The 27,482-nt window shown below is 40.5% G+C and overlaps 1 protein-coding gene across 1 annotated transcript in view; it reads left to right on the top strand.

Annotated features, from left to right (window-relative positions):
• The first annotated feature begins 2,267 nt into the window (after positions 1-2,267).
• Positions 2,268-27,482, top strand: part of tshz3b (teashirt zinc finger homeobox 3b) — a 38,503-nt gene continuing 13,288 nt past the window's right edge. The window contains exons 1-2 of the mRNA XM_026267908.1: positions 2,268-4,731; positions 5,094-5,458. Coding sequence (XP_026123693.1) covers positions 5,419-5,458 — 40 coding nt within the window. The 5' untranslated portion in view covers positions 2,268-4,731; positions 5,094-5,418. The remainder of the gene's footprint in view (positions 4,732-5,093; positions 5,459-27,482) is intronic.

Here is a 27,482-nt window from a genome sequence, read left to right as displayed (position 1 = left end):
TTGACCAATAAACCTCAACTTTAACTTCACCTCTCATCCTCTGACTGATGACTAATGTTCTCCACTCATATATCGATCACATCCCAAATCTAACTGTGCCTCTGCTCCATATAAACCTGCTCTTGCCAGTATGATAACAGTATAAATGATCAACATCTGTAACACGGGCCACAGAATTAACAAACACTACTAAAGATCTTCTTCAATTTATATTTATTTTTACTTGGGTATATGACAAATGTATAAATGTGTGTGTGTGTGTGTGTGTGTGTGTGTGTGTGTGTGTGTGTATATATATATATATATATATATATATATATATATATATATATATATTCACTGTTTAAGATGCATTTTAAATATATAATGTACTGATAGACTTCCATTAGCATTTTAAAAGAGGATAAACCTGCACACCTGAAACACCCCAAATCCTGCTATTCTACCTTAATGTAAAATGCCTTAAACATTACTTGGGATAACTAATATTAATATTAAATTACCAGTAAGCTAGTCGAAATAACTACCGAGGATTCCACATAACAAAAAGTATAAACTTAACAGTCCTTCAGGAGAGCAGGACTAGAAATCCTGCTCCTCATATCGTTTGTCACGTTAGTGTCTTGGCACTCCTCTATATGATCGTACTGAGAAACTGGATGAATTGTGATCCCTGCTGTAGATCTGTGTCGTGTCAGTTTGTGTACAGAGAGAGAAATCACAAAATGGAAAACAGGTGTTAAACTAGAGAGAGATTGTGAAGCGTATGGAATTATGTTGTACTTTTTGTTTGTATTTAGTAGGCTATATGCTGCACTGAGACAATCAACCTCAAAGCAACCAATGTATTTTTTTTTTTTTTTTTTATTATTAATTATTCTTGCAACTTAAGGAAAGGCTGAACTGACTGAAGCTGTTATACGCTATAGACGTTTTTATTTCCTCACGCAAAATTTTGCATAAAAACCACTCCGTATTCTGCACAATTCAGTTTATATGTATGCCAGTGGTTGCTTAGATAAAATTGAATACGTTCCATTTTTGTCACGTTTTTCTTTCTTTTTTATTAACACAAGATAGATGTGTAGACGAATGAGGAGGGAAAAAAACGTAAAGATATCCACATGCCTGTAAAACAGGGAGCAATAAACACAGCACTTTTTTTTCTCCCACTTTTACTCGCTCTTCTCTAATTTCGTGCTTGCATCGGACACTTTTGGAAACCAGACCGAAAGAAATATTACAGCTGAGGCTGAAATCTGGATTAGCATGGACAAATAAATGCATTAATCTCCCGTATTTAGACATCTGGGTAATTAAAATAGGCTGGAACTTTCCAATAAAGTATTAGTTTAGACTATAAAACATATAGGACAAATATAGGTTTAAGATGAAAAGAGTTGGGGTAATGCTGCTCAAGCTTTAATGACTCGTCTCCACTGGGGCTATTTCAGACTTTGCTCTCAGTTTAAAGGTAGAAACGAACTCTCAAATCTCTGCGGTTCGTGAGAGCTGCACTAGTAGTATATGCGGAGACAAAGAAAAAAAAAATCAAATTTGAGACTTTTTAATTGATTTTTTTTCTTTCGTTTTTTATCACGTGGTGCATTTACTTTTCCTCAATTTCAAAGTTTCAGGACTTTTTGGAGAATTAGTATTTTCACAGCGTGTGTTCTTGCTCAGATTGCACTTGCATTTATTCCTTCATTTTCGACTGGAAATTTTTCTGAAAAGTTCCTTCTTTAAACTGAACTAACAGCAGTTTATTAACCAGGAATGTTTAACAAAACCACCAAGAGCAATGCTATTGCGGCAAATAAAACATATTAGCGTTCCTGTTGTCTTCAGCGAATGTGGCAATTAAAACGAGCCTCCAAGTGGTACTAAATAACTCATTGTTTATGCTACAAATATTCTTCCTCTCTCTTTCTCTATAAATAGTGGCAGAAATGCCTACTGTAATTATAAAACAAAATGAAACAAACATCCACAGAAATTAAGATAAGCATAATTTAATAGTGAAGGATTCATTAAAGTATAAAGTTTATCTCAAGTTTTAAGAATGATGTCTAAGTTAATTTACATTTTTAGAAACTCTGATAATGGCACTCTTCTCTCGTAAGGACAATACATCACAAGCCTACCTTACAATAATGAAGACTGTGAATTGTTAATACTAATATAAAAATTAATAATAGCAATAATTATAATAATGTTTAGGTAAAACACACACACACACACACACACACACGCTTTAAGACTTTTTTTTTTTTTAAGCTGTAAAGTTTGTTAGGCCCATGTTTCAAGTTAAACAGATGTCTCTAATTTTGACATTAAAAACAGTGGTTATGTGATATTTTAACAGTTCATCAGACAAAGGATACAGACAAAACATACTATTAAACGCATGAAGGATATACACATGGAGAAACCCATATAAAATAAAGTGAAACAGACAATGACGTACCTTTTCTGCTCTTTGGACAAGTGAGCACAATCACGGTTAGTGCTGTCATTTTTGACAGAAATAATACTGTAAAACTTCCTTAGACGATGTAATTTAAAATAGTACATTTTTGGGATTTTAAGATAAGCACATAAAAGGGGCGGATACAATGAACTGCGCGCTCACGTTCATACACTCATGCAGCTGTTCTCTGTTCCACGCGCGCGCACACACACTCAGTAAATGACTAGTTATTATTACATAGCCTAGATGCAGTTTCCTCATCTCCGTTAATTGTGTTTATATATTTTTCAATTTAGATACCTGCATTTATCTACACTCATGAAAAGTAAATATTTGAGGGAGAGTTTTACCTGTTTAATAGTCTTTGTGACTTAAACATATCTCCATTACTCCAGTGTTTTACTTTGTGCTTATTTTACTTTTACAGACTATATAACTTTTAATAAGTCAAATTCAATTCGTGGTTTTCAAAACAACTTTCATGGCATATATAATCAAAGTAGTTTCACTAGTACTCACATGCTTGTACACTGAAGCAATCAGTGAAATATGGCCCTAAAAATAAACGCCACAGTTCATGGTATTTTTCACGCGGTTATTTACAGCATATCGAAACAATTCACATCAGTGCAAATTACTCAAAAAGACAAATACATTCACCTCACTCAGACTTAACAACTGTCAACAAGACAAGAAAAAAATATTATGAAATTAAATCATAAGAATAATAATAACAAAATAAAAATTGCATCCACTTGTTTGAGTTACTTTAAGAAAATCTTTCAGAAAAAGTTTTATATTTTAAACAATTACGCGTTGTCATTACTCGTCTGCAGGTTATTATTAATAGTTGCAGCAATAATATAGACTAACGTGTGGCTAATAATAAAAAAAAAAAAAAAAAAAAAAAAAACATTCGTCCACTAAAGTCTGAAAATGTAGGCTCCCATTCGCCTGTAGCAATTTGATAATGCATTATTTCTTTTAGGATATAACATCGGGAAGCACCCCCTATTAAACACTCTAATCTTGCTTTATCAGTCGTTTGATGAAGAAGAGAAGCTGCCCGTAGTTAAAGCGACTCCGTGCGGCGTGTGTGTGTTTGTGAGTGTATATGTGTGTGTGTGTGTGTGTGTGTGTGTGTGACACTGATGGATGCGCCAATGGTTAGACGGACAGATGCTTGGGCGGATCTAACGGCATGCACACACGAGTGAGATCGGGCAAAAACATCCCGGATCCGTGAAAGACTGCTCTTCCCTTTCAATCTGCCCGTGTGAGCTCGGCGCGCGGACACTGAAGAGATTCTGGACATTCTAGTTCTATTGAACGCTACGACTCCCAGTTGCCCCCTTCCGAGGGCTCGATGCGATTCCCTTTGCGGTCAGATGTGAGAGGAGACAGCGCGATCGCGAAGCGAAGACGCGGACTTTAGTGGAAGAGGCAGTGTCTGACAACTCACCCTCAGCTAGTAAACAGAGAGGACAGTCCCATCTCCCCCTCTCACCCAATACGGACAACTTCGCCCTTTCTTAAACGCTTGTAAAAACGAAAAAAAAAAAAAAAAAAAAAAAACTCTTTCTTTATAACACTGTATTTTGTTTCGTAGAAGTAGTAGTAGGTGCCATGATGATGGACATATCTGGAAAATGTTGATCTTACCGTCTTAAAAAGTCCATTCTGTGAAGAAAGCTTTTTGATAAAGGATTTTTCGAAAGTGACATTACTGGAGAGCACGAGAGGACTCGTCTGCTTCGCCCGTTGCTGTTTTAAATACCTGCTACGAGCCCCACAAAGAAGGCTAAAAAGTGCTATTAGCGGTGAAGAAAGTGTTTGGCAATAGCTCAGTGATCCATGCTCTCGCAGCAGCAGCAGCTGAGGCGCAGCCCGAGTCCATCCCCTCCTTCTGATGTGCGTTATTACAAGCAGGAATACCCAATCAAACACCTATCGCATCGATTCTCTCAGCGGATTCCCAACGCGCGCGGACAAAATAAGCAAACGAGGCAGCGCGCGGGCGACAAGTCCGTCCATCTCCTCCTCCTCCAAGCTTTTTGTCTTTACCCCGGTTTGTTTATTATAAAAGAGATGGACGTTTGAAAGGCGGTGGGCACTTGGAGTCTTTGGGATTTTCACAGAAAGCTATAGGCGACAGCTACACGATTTTTTTGTTTGTTTTGTTTTATTCTTTGGCTTTTCAAATCGTATGCGATTACTCGGACGGGATTCCTCATGGATAACACGTTTATTCAAGCGACCGAGTAAGTAAAGCTTCGTTCTTTGCCTTCGTGAACCATTAATAAAGGTGATTGCTGTTTGCATTGCACGCGTTTTTACGCTTAAACAGAAAACATTAACTCAGCCTGCTGACTTGATATACACATATGTAAATGTCAATCATTGCATTTCTATAGTGCTGTGTTTGTGAGCTGCTACTTTTACTATTAGAGTGCATTGGGGTTGGCTGCGGTAGGGAGAGAGATAGAGAGAGAGAGACATATGCCTACCCACATGACATGAGCTAGCTAACCCATTCGAGATGGAAGGAGTTAATATGACAGTGCTTGATGTTTGCCTCTGTTTGCCGACTTTGAGTGACGCGATCATTTCGTTTTCCTTTAAGCTTGCCTGTTGCAGCTTCCAGCGCGGAGTGAGCGAGGATCGCACTGAGGCACGAGCGCTTTTCCTCCCCACTGTAACGGCGAGACTCTCCGTCATATCCAAAAGACACGCGGGGTGAAAGAGAAAGGAGAAAGAGGGGGAAAATCTCGCTTCGTCTTCATCCTCTTCAGATCTATCCGTCTGATTTTGGGGTTTGAAAACTGCCGATACATGTCAGGCGTGTGAAAGCGCCCCAGGTGCCGTGTATCAGAGCAGAAGCGGAGCAGCTCTCGGGATCTCAGGGCTCCTGAAGAAAAAATAAATAAAAAATACCCTGAAAGAGAAACATGCCGCGGAGGAAACAGCAAGCGCCCCGGCGCTCGGCAGGTACGGCTCTTCTTCTTCATTTGCTCTTCTTCACCTCTGTATTTTTAGTTTTTAGTTTTTCTAGCGCTATTTTCATAGCAATGCTGAACGTGTGTGTGTGTGCGAGTATGTGTGAGTGAAATGATCTGGAATTACCCACTGCTCTTTTTACTTAGCGAAATTATGTGTATACGAAAAAAAAGTTTTTTTCTTATTTTTTTTATTTTATTTTTTTAATAACATAGGTTGCCTTTTATTAAGTTTGCCATGTTAGTGTTGCATATCATTTGAGGCCACAATTCTCTTAAGGACAGTAGCTAGTCGACTGGCTGAAAAAGAATAACCTGTGAATATACTACCTATTTTCCTCGCGTAGTTTTCGTACTTTGGTCAGTTCCCGTGCAGCTGAAGCTGAGTCGACTGGAAGTCTTCTGATTGTTCTCTCTCACACCGCTCTGTTTCCTCGCAGGGCGTAGATATTGACTCCATGAATTAGAGATCTATAAAGAAGCGCAGGAAAAAAGGGCTTGGGTGTCAGCTGACTGTCATGACTCTCTTTGATGCTCGCCTTCGTTCTTTTTTGGCTTTTTGTGCGAAAACATTTGATCACAAAAAGCCAACTTTATTTATTTTTCTTCTTTTCTTTTTGTATCCCTCTTCTCCGTTTCTTGGAAAGACTCAAGGATTATTTTGTAGCCGACGCACGAGGAGTCTAAGAAGAGCCTTTAATGGACAATTGCCATCTTTGATTTGACGGCTGATTGATTGTCTGTCATCCGGCTGCTCTTTGATCTATTCATTCCTGATAAACATCAATAAATCACTCGCCATGGCAACGCCACAACCCCGTGACGTCACGTGTACTCTGACAACCGCTCATTTAAATATCTTTAATTGCCGCTTTTCTACTTTTTTTCCACATAGGCCGGGCACAAGGCCACATTTACTTCCGCTGCTCAAAGACCACTAACACGAGGAACATGAGAAACAGACCGCCTGAATGACGATAGGCAACATCTAAAACTATTTAGCTTCTTCTTCTTCTTCTTCTTCTTCTTCTTCTTCTTCTTTTTTAAAGAACTGTCTAAAAATAACATATCTTTACATTTTGATTGTTAGCTGAAAAAATTCAAACAAGAAAGAAACAAAAATAGAAATCGGTCCGCTTAACTGGTCCTAATGTCTTTTCAGGCCTGCATTGTAGCCGCTTTTTTCAACCAGTCACTGTTGTGATAAAAACTAGAATACGTACGCCTTGTGATTTTTGAATCCTTGTCTAAACTTTGCTTGGAGACACAAGAAGTCTTTGTTTATTCATGGATGAATTACAGACTGTTAGTGTACGATAGACTGCTAAATATTTACCGCTTAAACATTTTCAGGTTAAGATCATATCTAAATAAAAATAGGCAGACTATTGAGAATCAGATCCAACAGTTAAGTGTTAATGCGTAAGTCATATAGAACAGATCCATACAGTTTGATCGACACTGATGCTCTTGCAGTCAAATGGATACCACTGGAGTATGATACACTCTGGAACGGTCCGATAGAGGGCACACCTACAGTCACACACACACATACACAAAACTAATAACCTAATCTGGAGACGGAAGAATGGTTTGCTCCATCAGTCTGACCCGTCAAAGCAACTTTGTTTCATATTTGATTTAATTGTCTCTCCTTTGACAGCCACATTCATCAATAGCTCTAATGGTCAATCAGAAGTTGGCAGAGTGAGTGCTCTCATTTTGTCCCCCCTCCCCTCCCCTCCTCTCCCAATACGATAGGCTCGTGCTTTACTTTATCAAAATGCTTTTGCCTAATGGACGCGCAGAGGTAGAGGGAAGAAGGGAGGAGGGGAACAAGGGTGACTGAGAGGCTTCTCATTTCAGAGGAGTGAGAGAGAGAAAAAATCAGGCATTTATGCCTTTGATGAGCGGATGAAGACAAATACAAGAGCAGGCTGAGAGCCTTTTTTTTCTCTCTTTAGACGAGGCAACTTCCTGTGATATTTTTTTTAACTCCCTCTCTCCTTTCTTCAAACCAATGCCCCTCCCCTCCGTCTCTCTCTCTTCTTCTCACTCCATCCCTCCCTCCCTCCCAGCAGCCCTCACAGCTGCAAGTTATAAGGTTGACGACTGCACTGTGGCATACAAAGAGTGATGACAAATTGATTGTGCCGTCGTGATGGAAAGAGCAAAGGAAAGATGGCAGATGATGGGCCTTGATTAGGAACTTTGGGAAATCCAGTCCCCTGCAACCTTGAGCTTTGCATGAGAAAATTTCGCCCTCCCTCACATTTTCTGTCTCTCTTTTTCTCGCTCCCTCGTTCTGTCTCTCCCTACCTCCCTCCTCCCACCAAGTCTGGAAGGCCCGCTCAGCCGTAGAAAAAGAAAAGTTGTTTTGCCAGCTTCATTAGTGTTCACCTAATTAGCTGTAAAGCTGATGGATTCCTGACAGGCCTAATGATTGGAGATGACAAGCTCCGCACACTGTCATCCAGCCCAATTAGGTTTGCAGCTAGTTTGATGTAATCAAGTTGATATTACACAGTCCTCCATGCCTTTAGTTGGTGCACTAACTCAATTTGCTGCTGCAGGTGACAAATGGGCCGGGGTACCTGGGTAATCACGTTGGCTAGAATAGAGCGCTTTTAATGGTCAAGAGAATAAGAGCAATAATAGCTGTGAGGTGACAGAACAGAATCAAAAGGCGCAGAAAAATCGTGTTGTGAAAAAAAACGGGGTCGAAGTGAGTCACGGGCTCTTGCGCACCTTTGTCATGATTTTTTATTTATTTTTTTTTAATAGTGGGGAAAACTGCCTGCTATCCATTTGTTCAGTCTACTCTGTCTATCTATCTCTCTTTTTTAACAGACAGACAGAGCACTCTCTGTCTAGCGAGGGTGATTCACCCCCCGCCAAAAAAACAAACAAAAAAAACACCCATTCAGACGCAGGCGATGCAGCATACACACCGTGTTTTTGTTCACAGGCTTCAAAGCTTTTGCCAGACCAAACATATCAATTGTTTAGGGGAGTCGAAGAGAACATCAAACTCTTTCTCCCCCCAGCCATCTCTTTGTCCGTCTCGTATTTTTAATATCAAAGTTAGCTACCAAAGCACACCATCGATGGAAACGTCCACACACCCTCAATACCTAAACTTACAGTCTCCATGTTGACGGGTCGGTCCCAGTTTTTAGTTTGGTGAAATCTAATCTCTGTACGTGCGTTTGAACCGAGCAGATTTGATGTATGAAGACAAACGATGTTGATATCGGTCATTATGATAGCATTCATAGTGTGTTTTAAGTTAGTTTATCTCGTCTGCGTTAGAATAAATGCTAACTCTCAGCATTGTTTAGAGCAGCTAAATATGATTTATAAAAATATTTGGGTTGTGACGAATGTAACGGAGGCTGCGCTGAGATGGATTGCTGTTGAGGAAAGGAGCTGATTTCTGTGATTTCGTGTGTGTTTGATTGATTGCAGACAGGGAGCAATGATTAATCAAACTCAAAGCCTGTTCCGGCGAGGGTGTGGAGCGTTGGATACGTGAGATCTTATGGGGAACACCGGTGGGCTCATAAATACGGTCACATGCACATAATCATCACCCACATGTTTGCTTATATGGAACATGTAGGGTTAGTTATTATTAATATAGACAAAGCTGAGAAAGTATATTATAATAGTTGGCGGCGTTGAAGTTTTCAATGTTTTTTATTTATTTATTTTTTCTGTATATTTGTAATGTCATTTGACTTTGCAAATTAAGAGTCGTCCACTTTGGTTCAAGATTTTTTTTCTTCCCCTGCTGCAATTTAATTACTTAAATTATAATGAAACATCATGGTGACTTGATTATGTTAATTATCCTTATTAAAACCTAGTCATGATAATCATATGCATTATTAAGAAAAAAATTATGTAATGTACACCACTGTCCAGAATTACATTTTGCTTCTCATATGAATTGATTATTATTTTTTTGTTTAATATATATTATTATTTAATTCACAAAATGATTAATCAAAAGTGTGCATACTAATGCAAATCCAGACGGATAGAATTTTAATCTAAATGTAATGCATGTAATAATAGTGAGAGATTTAACCGGAGATCTAATTAAATATCATCTGCAGCTCTTTTATAGGGATTTGAGTATTTCTGTATCAGTTTTCCTTATCTGACAGCATTATGGATGTAACATTTTGTTATAACTAGATGGTCATTTTAGTAGGAGAGGGAGCGGCTTTTTACTTTGCCGGTTGGACAAATTGTTACATTGAAATTATTGTTGTAGTCGCAGATTTTTTCCTTGCGTTTATTTACACAGGGGCTGGACAGAGGACAGCATTTGGCCCTGTGTAGGTGTCCCTTCAGCAGTGTGTGTGTGTGTGTGTGTGTGTGTGTGTGTGGATTATGGGGCCTGAGTCTTTCGTCCTCCTCACATTGCTCTGGCCCAAACCCTGCGCTCCCAGGCAGCCAACTGACACTATGATTAGTTATGGCTGTCCTCCGCCTTTTTCACCGCAAGAAGTGAGCAACAATGAGAAGGGTTAAGAGCAGAAGAGGCGGGGAAAAAGCACAGGAATGAAGAGAAAGAGAGAAAGAATGATGGGGGTTAAGGGAAAAAGCTGAATAACCTAACAGCCAAACAGAGGGAGAGAGAGAGAGAGACGGGAGGGAGGGCAAGTTCTCCTCCCTGTGGATCCACATCAGGGTTGATGGTTGATAAACAGAATTCTTTTTCCCGAATCTTCCGTCATGGCTCCCATTAGCTTGACAGCTGTCAATTAGGGCTCCCTTGGTCTCGCGGGCTGCAGTTTATTGCAGGCGGTTGATGCTGTCATTTCCCTCACAGTTTCGCCTTGAGCGTTATCAGGAGCGTTCACACAGTCAATAGCTGATGCATCAGCACTTATTTCTTAAATTGGCTCACAAGGCTGCATCCTTCCCTCATTTTTCCCCCTTTCTTACCATCTCTCTTTCTCTCCTTCTCTGTTTCTGTCTCACACTTCTTTTCTTTTCCTCCTTTCTTTTCCAGAGATTGTTTGGTGAAGATATGACGATGAATGGTGACTGCAGCAGGGTTAATGAGAGTGCAGGGCGATTCCATTCTTTTTTGTGTGTGACTCGCTTTTTACCCACACTTCATCTTTAAAACTAGTTTGACAATCGATTTATCTATTGATTGTTTTATTTTTTTTATGTTTTCTTTTGTTGGTTTATTTATCGCATCTTGACCACTGCTCTCATCCAGTAGTTGTGCTACATAATGTGTGCAAAAACAGTTTGTAATATCAAGGTTACACTATGGGTTTGAAAGCAACAGGACAGTTTGCAAAAAAAAAAAATCTTCTTGGATCATATTGACCATAATCTAAATATAGTAATGGTCCTTTTCCTGTAATTAAGTAATGTAAGGGACATTCATGATTTTTTAGTAAATCAGTAAAAGTTACTGTTTATGTTAAAATCCCATCAAATGCAATGTATTTATGATTTAAGGCATTACCTAAATGCATTGTTTAAAAGTGCATATTGTTTTGATCAAGATAATTTTCCTCCCTTTCTTTTTTTGCTTAGAGTGATCTAAATGCAGACACATTTTAAGTTTAATGCTGACAGTAATCGCTCGCCTGCTGTTAGTTCATATTATTTTGCAAAATAGAAAATGTTGGCATTATAAGAATGTTATAAAAATATAATATAAGTACATTGTTATATATTATATTTATTTTTTTATTTTTTAATCAAATGTATTTTTCACTAATTTGACTAATTACTAATTTCAAGTAACTTTGTTGATGGAGCTTCTCCGTTTACAACTTGAATCCATAATTGTTATTTATATATATATATTTTTTCATCAAGTCAAAACTAGTCTATTATAAAACATAGAAATATATATATTTGCATTCCTGATTCAGTGGATTGTTTAAAATGCTGTAATTTGCACATAGTTATGTGAAGCTCTAAACGTGGTTAAAATATGTGGTTTGAAATAATTGTACAAAGAATAAAATAAAGATTGATTACCATCTATCAGGACATTAGTGTTTGGTAAATTTGACACATTGTTTAAATTTGCTCCCTGGCTTTTATGGGTTTATGAGGCATTTTCATTTTATTCTGGTTAAACATGAGTATATTCTCTTTTAAATAATAAAATGCAAAAAGTGCATCATTCTAGTTTTGACTAGTCAGATTTTTTTTTCCTCTCACAGTTGAGAAGGTCGAAAATTGAAAATAAATAAAGCGTTGTTAGTGACGTTTAAACTAAACATTTTGATTAGCTTATCTGCCATTTACACGTCAAAAAGTACAAGAAAAATAAACATGTCTAAATGTTTATGTTCCCCTTGGAGATTTCTGTGTGTTTTGACTTGATGAAAAGTTGAAATAGTTTTAGTTCAGACGGTTGTGCGCTGTAGTTTGTTGATGATTTCCTCCGTTGTTGAGAGAATTGGAACTACATGCACCGTGATAGTTGAACATGTTTTACAAAACAGTTCCCACGGAGGGAACGTACTGCAGCAAGTGTTGATCAGATCCTTATGCTCATCTAGCTGATTCTTGTTTATTTAACCGATCAACAATGAACACTGAATCCTGCCGATTATTCTGTGATACCCAGAATACACCTCCCAGTCTACTTGTTGTTTCACTCTGGCGATTGGTCAAGATTCCCGGGAGCGCTGCATGATTTGCTGCTACCGTGGCCCACACCTCTTCCGGTGGAGGGGGATCTGGGAGGAGACAGGAAATTAAGAGGGTTTCTGGGATCTGTGTGTCTGGCTGTGGTAGATGGTTATTTTTACCCTGCGCGGTACTGTGAGGGATATTAGCTTAGCCTTGCACAAAGGTGGCACTGAGTATCACAGTACTAATGAATCATCCGGTCCGCGCTCTTTCCGTCTGCTCGTGTTGTCCCGCCTTCCTGCTCTGTCCCACTCTGAGCGATACTGTAGTTCTTTGTGTGTGTGTGTAGATGTGAGGCCGGTCCTCTCTGGCAACTACACGCAACTGTGTGAGTTCCAGTGTAGTCCAGTGAAATATGGGCGCGGGGAAATAATCCCTGTCATGTCAAAGAGCGATGGGGACGTGCCGAGGGAGGCAGAGAAAATGACACAGAGGGAGAGTTAGTTTGGGGCCAGGGACTAGATGGTAAAGATTTTGGCAGGGGGCTGGTTGTTGGTTTGGTTCAGAGTGTCACTTGAGTCTGTGTATGTGTGTGTACAATTCCTCCACAGAAATGGCAGGGGTCTTGCCCCACTCGTCTCGGCACCCTCCTCCTCTTTAATTCCGAGCCTGAAAACTGACAGCCATCGGTCTTGTGCCGCTTTTTTATCACAGTGCGTGTGTGTGTGACGTGCAGGCTGCTTTTTGATGGCGGTGCCGGTGATGAAAGGCAGAGCAGCAGAGAATGAGAGCGAGAGAGGGGCCCTAGTAATCAGGGCCAGCCTGAGCTCTGACATCCTTCTCCGGCCTGACAGGCCTCTTCCTCCTTCTCTCCTCACTACCCTGACTAGACGAAAGAGAGAGGGGGCGGCCCTCAAACGCTCACAAACTCCTGCTCTCTCATGTCCTGATCAGTCTCAGATGCTGGGAATTATCCCTCCTCCCTCCACGTTGGGTTTTATTTAATTAGGGCAGAGGAAGACGAGGGGAACGCACCGCACAGGGGTCGGGGATGTTGTTAACTCTGCCGGAGTCCCTGGAGCCTGGGTGCCTGTTTGTTCACGTCTGTGCGACCGCGGTGGACATATATGAGTGTTTACGTACGATGATGTGCATTTTCCTGTGTGCCGGCATTTCCTTCCTGTGCATTCCTGCGTTTGAATGTGTTCGTACGCATCGCCTGCTCGGGTTAGTCACTTCGGTTCTTGGCAGAGGCAGGCAGGTGTGAGGGGCAGAGCGAAGGAGGCAGGCTGAGAGAGAGAGAGCGAGAGAGGAAGTCTGTTTTATTTTATACTGCGGGCCTGTTGCTAATTAATGTTTCTTGGTAGGATTCTGTCTGAGTTGAGTAATGTTTTTGATCTTTATGCCTGATAACTGCATACCTAATGAGATTTCAAAGCTTCTCGAGATGTGTGTGCGCTGCTCCCTGCAATTATTGACAGATGCCTTTTCTCCGCCATTGGGTTCGGCACCATAAATCCTCTGGCTGTAATGAGCTTGAGAAGTGCCACCCTGCCAGTGAGCTAATGAAAGAGAGAGAGAGAGAGAGAGAGAGAGAGAGGGTGGAGGGGGGGATCACGCTTCCTTGACACATTTTTTTCTTTAAATGCACTCTGCAGATGTCAGGCCCCCACTGCCAGTGTGTTAAAAAAGAAAAGAGCATTAGATAGAGGAAGGAAAAAGAGAGGACGATTTTTACAGTAAAGGAGGGGTGAGTTGAAGCCTGCCTTTGAGGAGACATGAGAAGGGATGAGTAGAGAGTTTCGGTCGGTCGGTTGGCGAGCCGTTTCGGGTTTCATTTCTGCGCCGAGGTCGTTTGTCTGCCGCATGTAGTTTTTATTTGAAATAGTAGTCGCGTTGTTGCTGAACTTGACTTTGATTGATACCCTTGCCCTCTCGCACTACTCGGAGCCAGGTTTTTTTTAGGACTTCTTTCTCATACATAGGTTTTTTTTTCTCCTTTCTTTCCTTCGTTGGCCTGTTTCCTCTTCCTTTTTTTCTTTTTTTTTTTTTTTTAAAGGACAGTATGAAGGAAAGAAAGTGATATGGAGAAAAAAATAATAATAAAAGTCGGCTTGTTCTCTGATTCCCACATGCACAGATACAATGCTTCAGACTTTTTGATGCCGTCCTGAACCCGGATAGCAGGACCAGAGAGAGTGAAAGAAAGAGAGAGAGAGAGAGAGAGAGAGAGAGAGAGAGAGAGGCGCTCCATGCCAAACAGTCGATTTCCCCAGCTCCTCAGCACGGTCATACATCATGGACCCACCCTTCTCTCCTGACAGAATGACATGTGTCATTTATCAAATAGGCCCTTGCCAAGGAGCCCAGTGTTAGGGGCTGTCCCCCCCTCGGAGAATTGCCACTGCCTCCACGCCACTGAGGGGTCTGCACAGCCAGGGGAGGGGACGGCGGATGAGGGGGAGACATGGCTCCAGTAGATCCACTAACAATGCCACTCAAATCTTTCCCCAGAATTCCTCTGTTTTTATGTTTGCGCATTTTCTTTTCTTTTTATTCAATATCGTACTAACAGAAGTTCGTTTTTATATTTTAGGTCAAGGGAAGTCGTAGGTTTTATAAGTTAACATACATGTTCCGATTCGTGAAGACCAAGTCCGTGCGCACGTCTGGCTGTCAGGTATCAGTCAGAACCTAAATCTGCCGTCCCCTGCCCTCCCTCTTCCCTCCTGCTGTCCCTCCTTCTGCCTCTCCAGGGGACTGCATGAGTGAATCGGAGCTCTTTCGCTTTCCCATGATTCAAAGGAGCATTACTGAAGATGGATGCTCCTTAAAAAAAGAAATTGATGATGGATACGAGGCTGGCCATGTCATTCATCATTTTGAATATTATTTAGACTGGCCGTGTAAAGCTGTAACCTGAGCAGGGCTCAGAGAGAGAGAGAGGGAACAAGACAGAGCTCGGAGCAGGACGTGGGCTTCCTCTGATGGATGGGCCGAGCTCTTGCACTGTTCGTTACCAGATACCAGAGGAGCCGCACTCTTTTGCTCACTCATTCACCCACTCGCTACTCTTTTTTTCGTCTGAAAGGGCAAAAATAAAACAAGGGATGGCGGCGCTTGAAAACAAAACTCAAAGTGTTTTTGTTTGTCATCACCGCGGCCCTGTAACCTGGGTAACCCTGACTTTTTTTCCGTTTTTGTTTTCCTCCCCCCGCGCTGACAACGTTTTTCATCGAGGTCGTAAAGTTTTGTCGACAGCCCCTCAGGAACGAGGTGACCATTGTCGTCATGGACGTGAAAAGAGCGGGAACAGCTGGGCTTCATTAGCAGGAAATGAAGGCGACCTTTAACGAAAGCAGAAAAAGAAACGCATATCTGAGCGCTTGAATCGCACGTGATCCTCCTGTGTTAATGAAAACATTTCTGTCATGTTTTCCTCTGTCCCTTTTGTGACCGTAAGATGAGATCTGTCTGAATCTTATTTTCACAGTATCTATAAGCATCTGATAATTCGGTTAACGGTGCGCTCTCGCTGTGCGCCTGCAGTTCACGGGCTGGTCAGATTTCTGTCATCTCTGGAGGTGGCAGTTGAATGCTCAACAATGCTTGATATATTTGTCCATTGTTGCGGTAGAGGACTGCGCGACCATTGACGTGAGATGCGTCGTGCTTTTGGCTGCATTGAAATGGGTTTGATGAATTATTTTGCTTTGCAGGCTCATTGCTTGGACGTGGTGGGTGTACTTGGATTCATTGTTCTTGAATTTTCCAGCACCTAGAATGTGTCCCAACTCATGACAGGCCCCACCCTATGACGAACTCCTCCAGCGCTTGGGTTTCAGCGATCTGCATTTATAAAGCCCTATGGGCTTCATCTGTCCCTGCAAACCCCACTTTTGAGCTGCACCCTTCTAAGAGAGGTTGAAAGCTTGGGTCAAACTCTTAAGAGAGCTTCAAACCCATTCCAGCGAGAGAAAGAGAGAGAGAGAGAGTGCATGCGAAAAACATAGGGGCGTGAGGGAAAGCAAGAACAGGATGGAGAGAATAGGTTGTTTTGTTTTTGTATGCTCTATTTCTTCCCCTTCCTAGTACCCCTCTCTCCCTCCCTCACTCTCCCTCTCTCTCTCTCTCTCTCTTTTTTCCAGTTTTATAGCAGGAGACATGATTTATTGTGGCCATCCATCTCTGGGTCTCATCCATCACCTCCTGGTTGCTAGGCAATCATGGCAGCAGCTGTTTGCTTTGACTCAGACAGAGGCACTGTCAATCAAGACGGGCAGGTGAAAAGCATTAGAAACACGCTATTGTCAGACGGAATAATTAATCAAAGGCAAGAAAGATAATTAAAAAGATATGACCCTTGCTAGCACTTGCTCAGGGTTGCCTGAGAAGAGAGTGAAGAGGGAAAAAACGAGGGGAAGAGAGTGGAGAAGGAGGAAAGCACTGGCGTGTGGCATGTCCTCTCTCTCTCTCTGTCTCTCTCTTTAACTCAGTCTCACTCGCTCGACACAGTATGAGAGTGGAGCAGAGGAAGATAAAGCTTACTCTCTCCGTCACTAGACCAGGTTGTAATTAATTAAAAAGAGATCGGAGGAGAAAGAGAGAGGGGAGAGAAATAATAAAAGGACTGGTGGAGGAGATGAGAGTGAGTGAGGGGAGAGAGAGAGAGAGAGAGAGGAGCCACATGAAAGGGTTGAGTACCTCGCTCTGATACGAGCAAATGCTACAAACGCGTACTTAAAAGTGTTCCTCTTCAAATCCATGTCGCTCGCTCTCCTGTGTGCCTCTGAGTGTGTGTCTGTGTGTGTGTACGCGCTGCGACTTTCCCACAAAGCCTCAGGCCTACACGGTGTGCCTTCTTTAACTCTAGCTTAAGATGTCTCTGTTGAAATGCGCGTGCACGCACACTTGTAGTCAGCTAATGTTATTCAGATACAGTGAGAGACAGACAGCCCTGCAGTTCAGAATAATGAGTGACCGCGTGTTGGATACCTCAGGACAGTTTTATCGACACCTACACAGAGTCAGTCACTCGTATAATGCAGAAAGTTTGGGTCAATGACATCTCTCTATCTCTCTCTCTCTCTCTCTCTCTATCTATCTATCTATCTATCTATCTATCATTTTTTATTTATCATTTAAAGAAAATCATATTTGTATGGACACTTTATTTTATTTCAGGGTTATTGCTATTAACAAAACCATTTTATGAATTTTGTCTTTATAAACTCATAATTTGCTGCTTATTTTGAGTTAATAAGGTATACTAGTTGATAAATTTAGGTATTGGGTAGGATTAGGGATGTAGAATATGGTCATAAAGAATATGTGTTTTTAAGTGCTAATAAATAGCCAATGTGTTAATAATAGGCACGCTAATAAGCAACTAGTTAAAAGTGAGAATTGGTCCCATTTGTATTAATGACTATGACATGAATGCTCACATGTAATTAAAGTGTATGTAAAATTTTATATCTTTTTAATTAAAGATGACATTTTGAAATAAAAAATTACATTTAAAGTTATTTCTCTTTCTTTCTTAAAAGAAAAAAAAAAGTTTTTTTTTTAGAAACCTTTTTCATGTCATAAACCTTTTAGTCTAATTTTCACATCATTAATTTGCGTTTTATTACTGCCACGGTATTGTGTGTACATGTCTGTTTGCGTGGTGCAAGCTGGTATAATGTAGAGTCAAACGGTCAATTATACAGTTTAGCTGTCATTATCCAAAAAATATCTGACCACAGAATGCCTGCATTGACCGATCCGAATCAAGTATTCTGGAGAGCCATGTAATAATTTGCAGTGACATGGTGTGTGGAGTGTTTGTGCCTGTGTCTCTGTTCACTTGGTTAGACAGCAGTGTCTCCTGCACCTACATGTCTCTGAGGTAATGTGAGGTCATGTTGCCTCTAGCAGCACCTCTCCCATGGGCCTGTCTTTTTGTCTCTGTCTGTCTCTCTCTTGGTTGCTTTCTCCATCATTTCACTCTACGTACATAGATAAGACCCAGAACAATGCGCTCACCTCCTAAACCAAAGCGTTCTTCTAAATGTTACATTCATATCAAAGTTTATGATAAATTTCAGAATTCACACAGCAATCGTCGTGCATACCACTTCAGTGTTTTGGCTCAGAAGGGTAATAAAAGTTTTTAAAACATTAATATGACACTTTTCCCGCATGCTAGATGAAACATCAGGGCGCGTCTGTGCTGTATGTTTAAGTAGTGTTTTGTTAGTCATTATCAGATAAAAGATTGGCTCTAATCTTCTCACACAGGTGCAGACTGAAAGTCCAGTCAAAACAGTGTAAAACGCATTCATAGACGTCACACTGACATGGTTTGCCCTTTGTGTAAATGGAGAAAAATAGCTTTGCTGCGCCGGCTCGTACCACAAATATGCCTTGGATAGACACGACTACTCTCACACCTCCTCAACATACCTTTCTGATAAAATTATAGAGATGGAAATGTCAAGGCTCTTAACTCAGTGTCTGTGAGAGTGTTAGAGTTGTTTTTTTCACAGGGTGGTTGCTAAAAAAGGTGTTGTTCAGGCTATATCTGATTAGGGTTTGATGTGTTTGACATAAAACTATTAGTTTGCAGATTAATATGATGAGCCTTGCTTTCGGTATTATGATAATGTGTCAACTGCTAGATATTTTGTTGCATCATTTATACTCTGGTGTGTTATATGTGCGTCACTTTTAGTAGACATTTCACATTATTAATGAGAAGAAACAGACCGGGATATGCCCCCCCCCCAAAAAAAAAAAAAAAGAAAAAAAGAAAAATGAAGTGAATAAGAATCGAAGGCATGTGACACAAAACAGGGATTATTTGAAACAGTACAGACTTGGTGACTTATGTTTTCAACTCAAGTGTTGCACAATTCAGAGTTGTTTTTTCACTGGTGTGAGACGTATCTTTCATTGGTTATGTTATGCTTGGATTCATCTTAAAAGCACCTTTCAGTAAAGAATAGCCATTAAAAATTAAAAATATATAATAAATACAAATCCAACAGATTTCCTGTATAATAAAAAAAAAAAAAAAAAAAAAAAAAAAAAACTATATTGTGGTATAACATTGTGATGTAAAATAATCTATTCCGTAATAAAATATTTGTATTCATAATACGCCCCTACCTTGAATGCTAGTTTATGTTAGGGCACTTGAGAATGTTAAAATTTTTCCCTGGCGTCCCTGCTCTGCTCTCAGTACATAATCAATCCCAAGTTCAGTCACTGGCTCTCAGTAAATGTGTAGCTAAATGGCTTATCAGCGTAATCTCTCTTCGCAGTTGCACTTGTGTCAAACATGGGTTTAAGTGATTTATTGAGTCGCTGTGAGGTTATATATTGACCTGGTCCTGGGTCAGTCTCTGTAGCTGCTAGTTATGCACTGAAGTCAAACATTACACTAACTCTCGCGACTGATTGCCGATGCAAATTTTGTCCGCTCCAATCCAGAGACCTAATTTGACGGGCGTTGAATGTAAAAAAAAAAAAAAATAATAATAATAATAATAATAATAATAATAATAATGATAAGTGCTTCTGAAATGAAATGGTTAAAATGGCCCCAGTGTGGTTAGCTATGTACTTCTGGATTGTTAATATAACATTTCCTCAAAAAATGGCTTCGGGTGCTGCTTTGGTTCGTTTAGTCTTACTGACTTACATACATTTTGATATGGCCTTGAAGTCCCTTGCAATCACATCTGTGAACTACAGATGAAAATAATAATAATAATAATAATAATAATAATAATAATAATAATACTTAACGAATACTAAAAAATTATACTTCTTTTTAAATTGTTCTAAAATGATGTTTAGAAAGCAGGAACATTTGTTCTATTATTAATAGTAGCATTAAACTACTTTGTTGCATGCATTGATATTTTGGTTTTATTTGATTTATTTTATTTGATTGCCTATTTTATGTAGTTATTTTGAGTTTCTACTTGAATTCATCCTTGTATTTTAAGACGTTTTCAGACTTGCTGTTCCTTAACATATTTCTTATATTTTCGTTTAAGAAAAAAATGAAGAAACGAACGAGTGTAATTCACTCCTCCCCTCTCCTGCGGCTGTCTGTGGCGCTTTTTGATGACACGGTCCACATCACGTCTGCTGTGCGCTTGAGAGGATGTCCCTCTCCCGGCTGATAAGGCCCCCACTGTTTATGAATTCCTCTGGCTCGATCCAGTCACCCAACCCTGGAATTCAGTGGGGGAAAAGTTTGTGTGCCAGAGTACGTCCCTGTGCTCCCAGCTGTGCGTATAAAACCACAAATGTTATGACGCTGACAATCTTACCCACTTATCTTTACCATAGTGTGTTAAGTACACAAATGCATGTCTGAGCAGGAGGTATTTCACTGTGTGTGTGTGAGTGGATGCGAAACGAAGCTTTGAATGACTCAAATTAATTTTTGGCTGTGTAATTGAATTGCATACATGCTGCACATAAGTGTAGCAGTTTGGTCAGAGATCTGGACGTACAGCTGTCCCACACCCAGCAACCATTACAAATCACTGTTTCACCTTAACACACACACTGCTTTATTCCTGTATAAAAAACACACACACACACACACACACACACACACATGTATATATATATATATATATATATATATTAGGCTATGTGTGCACTAATATTATTCTGTTTTATATATGTGTTTTATAACACATTTGGATTCAGTATTAAAGCTGCTCTCAATTTTCCACTATTCCTCCATTAGTAGTGTTTCTATTGTAGGCTGAGGGGGAAAACAATCTGTTATACCTCTGGCTATGTTTTGTGTTTGTGTGTGTGTTTGGGGTGTTGGGAGCTGCTGTGGCTGTGTGTTTGCTTATCTCTCCATCATGACACAGGGAACTGCGCTACATTAATACCTGCGATAGGGACTGTCTGCCTCGCACCTCTCTACAATGCAGATAAGCTTCAGCTCTGGAGGATTATCAACAGAGCCCGCGCTCACACACACATACACACATGCTTTATTTATTGTTTGGAGGTGCTGCAAGAAAAGAGAGAGTGTAGAAGTGGTAGTGGAAAAAAAAAACACGAGACTAGGGAGAAGATGGTATCAAGCAAAAATTGGCAAACTTTAGAGTCTTTTTTTTATCTTCCCTGATGCACACAAACACTCACACGAAGATTTGTTCAGGAAGAAGGGAGTGTTCTTGCTGTCTGTCTTTGTCTCACATGTTTTTTATTCCACTGGAGTGAAAGGTGGTGACATGTTTTAAAAGTTATTTTGATTGTGATATATTAGGTGATACTGACCACTGTATTTATTAAGACAAAAATTAAATTAAATTAAAACAATAAATCCGAATATCAAAGAATAAATTCTTAGCATACATGTTCTGACATATCAAGCTGTGACGTTCATATGCAGGTGACTCTGGTTCGAATCCGGCATGTCATATCCTAATCCTGCACTTCCTGTGCTCCCTCTGCAGTTGTATATGTACTAAAGCAGCTAAATTAAAATGAAAAAAATAAATAAAAAAATGACTAGAACCCTCTTAATCTTTAAATCTGGCCTTGAGCTAAGCAGTGTCAATTATCATGTTTTTTTTTTTTTGTTTTTTTTTTAGTAAGTTCGGGTTCCAAAGCAGGTGTTTCAGAACATCTGTGACATTTAGAGTTTCTCATTCTCTCGGTAAATGAGAAAGGTGGTGTGTGTATCATTTGTGCTTCATATTATTGAGTAGACCACGACCATACATGTGCAGCATTGCCAGCATTTATGATTGTGTTTTATAAGGCGACACTGGTTCTTTGTAGCGTGCAGCAGTGTCTATGCTGCAGGTTATTGCAGGAACCGTGGTTTTTGTTAGTAGCCGTGAGTAGTGTGCAGAGTGTGTGTTTGTGTGTGTGTGTGGTATTGATTGTATTGTGGTGTTATTGTGAAGTTCATGACCATGGCGCGGTTCTCCAAGCTCCCCTGTGGAGTTCCATCCTGCAAACACAATGCTAGGTGGTAACTCTTCCTCATCCTTACTGCATTCACAACAGACACGCTGATTAGCTTTTGTGTGTGTGTGTGTGTGTGTGCGCATTTTTATCCACAATGTGATTAATTTACAAAACACTCACATCAAGAACACACAGAGGAAAAGATGCAATATTTCACACACACACAGATGGAAGCAAACATTTACTCTTACACATACACACTCACTCGCACAGACTTTAATTGGGTATGGAGAGGTTAATGATCTTCCCGAGCATAAGCCCTGAGGGTGTGTGTGTGTGTGTGTGTATGTGTTTGTGTTTAAATGGCAGTTTAAAAGAGCTTGCACATCTAAACATCTAAATACAAGCCTTTAGTTCTTTGAGTTTGACACACTTCCTCAAACACACACACACACACAAAGGGGGTGGTTTTAACGCTCTGAGTTTCAGGGATCACTCGTTGGCCTGTTTCATTTATGTTCGTTTGTCGTTGTGTGATAATGAGATAATTAAATGTGGCATCCCTCTTCCTGCTATATTTCATTCCCCCCCTTTTTTGAGCTGTGGAACAGGCCAGGCCTTTGAAATAGATACTCTATCAGTTCCCAGCCCAGATCAGTGGCCCTGCGGCCCCTAGGACTCAACAGGGAGGGGAGGAGAGGGCCCTGCGGCACTCGACCAATCAGAGCGCGGCCCCCGCTAAGAGGTGTTGATGGCTATGGAGGACTAGCTATCCATCATTCACTGTGATTTTAGGAATAACTTGTCTGTAATGCAATATCAAAGTAAACGAATGCCCTTTTAGAACGAATGCCATTTTAAAAGTTCTAGAGTTGCATTTTAATTTCAGTCGTGCAATAAATCATAGAAAGACAAACAGAATAATCAAACTTTTATTCCAAATAAGGTTTTGAAATATCAAATTAAGCAGAAAATATGCAGGATGCAATATGACACCGAGGAAAACAAACCTCGTTGAAGAGTTGTAAAAATTGATTGATATGCAGCACCTTGGTTTCTCAACACTTAAATAGAACCCGTAATCTGTTGGAGTTTTAAACTATTTGAATTAATAGCAAAAACAATGACAATTATTATATTTAACTATAGTTACTATAGTAAATATAAAACAAATATATAAATTAATGTAACACATTATTCTCAATCAGCTAAATATTTTATTATTGAATATATCTATAGTTAACCCCTCATTGATTTAAAAGTAAAATCCACAGAGAGGAATGCCATAATTATTTATCAATGAAAGGCAATAATCAGCTGATTTAAATGCAATCATAGTGCAATGACTTTATTATAAGAAATTATTTTATTACCCTTTAAAAGCATGCAATGCCTTTCTGCTTTGAGGAAAATTTTTCATAATTATACTTCCTCTAGAACAGGATGAAACTGATAAAACCTTCTTATTTAGTTTGATGTTTTAGATATCACTATTTAAAATAACATTCTGTATTTTGTTGTGCATATTTATCTCTCTGTGTGTGTGTGTGTGTGTGTGTGTGTGTTATGCAGCAGCCCAACTGTCTGGATTGGTGGTGTCTTAATTGCATATCCTGTTTACATCCTATTGTGTTTCATTTCAGCACGTAGCACACAAGCGAGTTTCCTCCACCCTGCACTTGCATCTATACGTGTATAATATAGATTTTCTGTAGATCGGGACATATATAGAATAGCCACAAATATAAGAGAGAGAAGGGCAGGAGAGAAAGATAGCGAAATAATGGCTCTGTAGAATCACAGTGACCTGGCGTAGCCGCGCGACATTTTTAAACGTCTCAAAGCAAAGGTCCGTGCCAGTGCCGGGACAGCTATAACGAGAGCCGTTCTCTCGTTAACAGTGGAAGGCTGTAAAGAGAGCGAACAGGGTCCTCTGCCCTGGGCCCCAGTTTTATGAGCTGAGAGAATGTACTGCCAGAGCTGCGTCTGCTTATCTGGACAAAAAGAAGCCAGTTTCAAGCCACGTGTTCACACCTCTGAGGGAAATGTGCTATTTACAACATTTTAAGTTGTCTATTCAGTGACTCTTTACCTTTGAGTATCTTATCTTTGTGTTTCTGTTGTTGTTCTCTGGCTATTCCTTGAGGTTTCTGAGAATTTTGTGAGAAAAAAAACAAAAAAAAAACACATTCCTTCTCTGGTAGACCACCAACATATTTCCCCACCCTTATTAAGTATGTGATATTAGGATCTTAAATCTGTTGTCAGCTACAGCGGGTGTGTATGTATGCTTCTCTCTGTGGAGGGGCTGTGATGGCTTGTTTTCTTATTGCATCATTAGTTGAGGGGGTTGTGTGTTTACCAGGGCAGGCTGAACATTGTGGACATTAATGTGTCCTCCTGTGGTTTATGAGCCATCCAGAACACGTGCACCCATATACTCACATGTGCAATCGACAATATACTATACAGACAGTATTTCCAGTATCCTAAAGCCACATCTTTTATTTTTGTTTAAAAAGTGGTGGGTCCTTTGCACTACTTCTATGCACAACTGCGTGATCGTGTCCTCTTAGCAATAGGCCTAAAATGAAGACATAGGGTTAAAGTCTCATTAGTAAGCCGGGGCTACTGGAGATGGTCCTCACTGCAGAACACAAGATCCAGGGGGTGTGGTTCCTCCTCCCACCTTACATATACCTAAACCTACCTGTCTCCACCCCCTGATTCCTAAACCCACCCATCTCTACCCCTAAACTTACTCTTCTGCCAGACCTCCACCCCTAAACCTACCGAACTCCACCCCCTAGATGTGGATCCAACCAGGCCCCCTGGATCTTGAGTTCTGCAGTGAGGTGCTACTGTGTTGTTGGCACAGTTCTAATATTATTTACGAGGCTCCTGAAGAAAAGCATCATTCCTGTCCTCGGCTTTTCATTAATAATCACAAATAATATCCAGAGCAGAACATTAGCCCATAGCAGCTGCGACAAGATGACACATGCACACTCAAAATGAACGAATCCAAGACATAATGTCATTTTTCTCTGCCAAAACCCAGAGAGCATCTTTCTCTCCCTCTGAATATGCATTTCTGTAATTTTCTGGTCAACGGGGATAAACAAATAGTGTGCTAACTTCACAAGAATCAGGCTACTGCTAATTTCCTGTCATGTCTCGGTGGTTGGAGAGCGGTGCTACACTACCGTATTTCTTTGCATTGAGATAAAATGAAGTCATTCAGAAAATGATGTTCTGTCTTGGCGGTTCTGATCTCAGATCAGTTTTCTAACTGTGTCTCCAGAACGATAAACCTGACCCCAGCCCCGCAGCTAATGGTGGCGCGGCAGTGATTGGCTACACGGCTGTAAGCAGAGTGTCTCTTTCACTGGCTATTTTCACATGGGGGTGGGGGTGTCGAGGGGGGAAGGAGGGGGGGTGTGGTGCACATCACTTTTTATTAGCTTAATAAATCACCTTTGTTGTCAATCAAGGCACAGAGAATAATTGGATATGGTTGAAGCCTTGCGTGATGGATTATAAATCATTCCAGATTAAATTAAAAGATAATGCACAAACTTAATGGTTTGTGTTTTGCAGTCTAAATTGCCTCGGAGCAGTGTTGTTTTCTCGCTTTATTGTGTGCCGTTTTTCTCGTCTCTTAAACCCTGCACGTTTGCCTGCCTTTTGCCGTTCTCCCTCCACTGAGGCTAGGCATGTGTGTGTGTGTGTTGCTCCTCGTGCAGCGTTGTGTGTAATTTTCTTCATTTTCTATGATGTGTCCATGCGCCAGCGTGTTGTTTCTACGTCTGGTTTTGTTTAGATTATGTGTCTGTTTTCACGTCTGCCCTGCAGGCCGACGGCGGACTCTCGAACAATATCATAGCCAATCAGTCCCCTCCCCGCTCATCTACACCCTCTGCCCTGTCTGCCTCCAAATCAGAATAAGGCAGATCTCTTTCTGTTTGCCTCCTCAGCCCAGCTCGATGCTAACAGATTAACCCTGACATCCTCAACAAGCAGGGCTTGCTTCTCAGGTGCCATCCAATGAGAGAGCGAGGGAAAAGTCGACCCAATAAAGAGCCAAGCAGGAACTAAGGCGGTGGAGGCAGAGAGGCTATATCCTGCGCATTAGCGCCGCGGCTGCCCTGTCCGTTTACGTGTTGACAGATCCACTATTATCATAATCGGCCCGAGAACATGACGGGACGCTGAAGCGATGATGTCGTTTTATTTACGGGCGAGGCAGCCCCCCTCCACAGCCCGCACTCATGGACCACGTACCCCGGCGGGCTGGCATGAGCGAGCGAGTAGGTCAAATGACATCTTTTGATCAGAGCTGTCCAAAGAGATCAGAGGAGAGTGGCAGGTAATGGATACCCAGTGACACGCTGAATGGAGAGAGCCAGCGACTAGATGACTGCATGTCTCCCATTAGGAGCATCTCGCTCTCTCTATCTGGCTCTTCTTTGCTTTGCAGGCCCACTCTCTCTGTGTAACTACATCCCCCCTCCTTCTCACTCTCTTTCTCTTCCAAGGCCTTCAGATTGACGTCTCGACGTAGTACCTAAATCAGTGGACTGCCACCGGCTAACACTCTGCATTATGGGTTGGAAAATGCCTATTATTTTGCTGCCTAACGTATCTGCCAAGTTCAGGGCTTGTGCATGTGGGAGAGACACGGCCACTTTTTTCGTTTCAAATCAGAGATCTTGTCTATTTTCTGTCTTTGTGTATTTGCAGGTCACGACTGTCGCTTGTTGGATGACTTGTCCATGGCTGAGACTTTTTTTTTCTATGTTATAACTTATAAGTGTTGTGCTTTAATTAGCGTGCTAGGAGCATGTTTTAGCGGATACATTAAAGCAGCACCGCTGCAGTTACACATTCAGATGGAATGGTCTTTGGCCGTTGCGTCATGTCTTGCACTGAGCGTCCCGTCATGGCATGTCAAATTAAAAGTAGTCAAACTATTAAAAATGCAAGAACATGTATTATGTAAACGCCCTCTAAAAACATGTTCCATAAAGGGATGGTTCAACCAAAAATGAAAATTATTTCATCAGTTACTCACCCTCATGTTGTTCCAAGCCTGTGAGACTTACTCTCTTATTTTCAACACGAAGACTAGTAAAAAATTAAGATATTTAAAATACATTTATTTCATACTACTTATATTTTAAATCTGTTAACATATTTACTGACATATCGCTCGAGACTGATATATATATATATATATATATATATATATATATATATATATATATATATATATATATATATATATATATATGTATGCATGTTGATGAGGATTGTGTGGTCTTTGAAAGCAAGATGTAAGTGTACCTGGACTTTACTTGCAATAGTTCCACTTTAGCACAATCAAATATACTTCAGTATATTTTTAGTTGGAATTCTGCACATTTAAAGTGCATTAACTACAAATT

This window comes from Carassius auratus, chromosome 7, assembly GCF_003368295.1.
Source record: "Carassius auratus strain Wakin chromosome 7, ASM336829v1, whole genome shotgun sequence".
NCBI lineage: Eukaryota > Metazoa > Chordata > Actinopteri > Cypriniformes > Cyprinidae > Carassius > Carassius auratus.
This window is presented reverse-complemented; position numbering and strand designations above follow the sequence as displayed.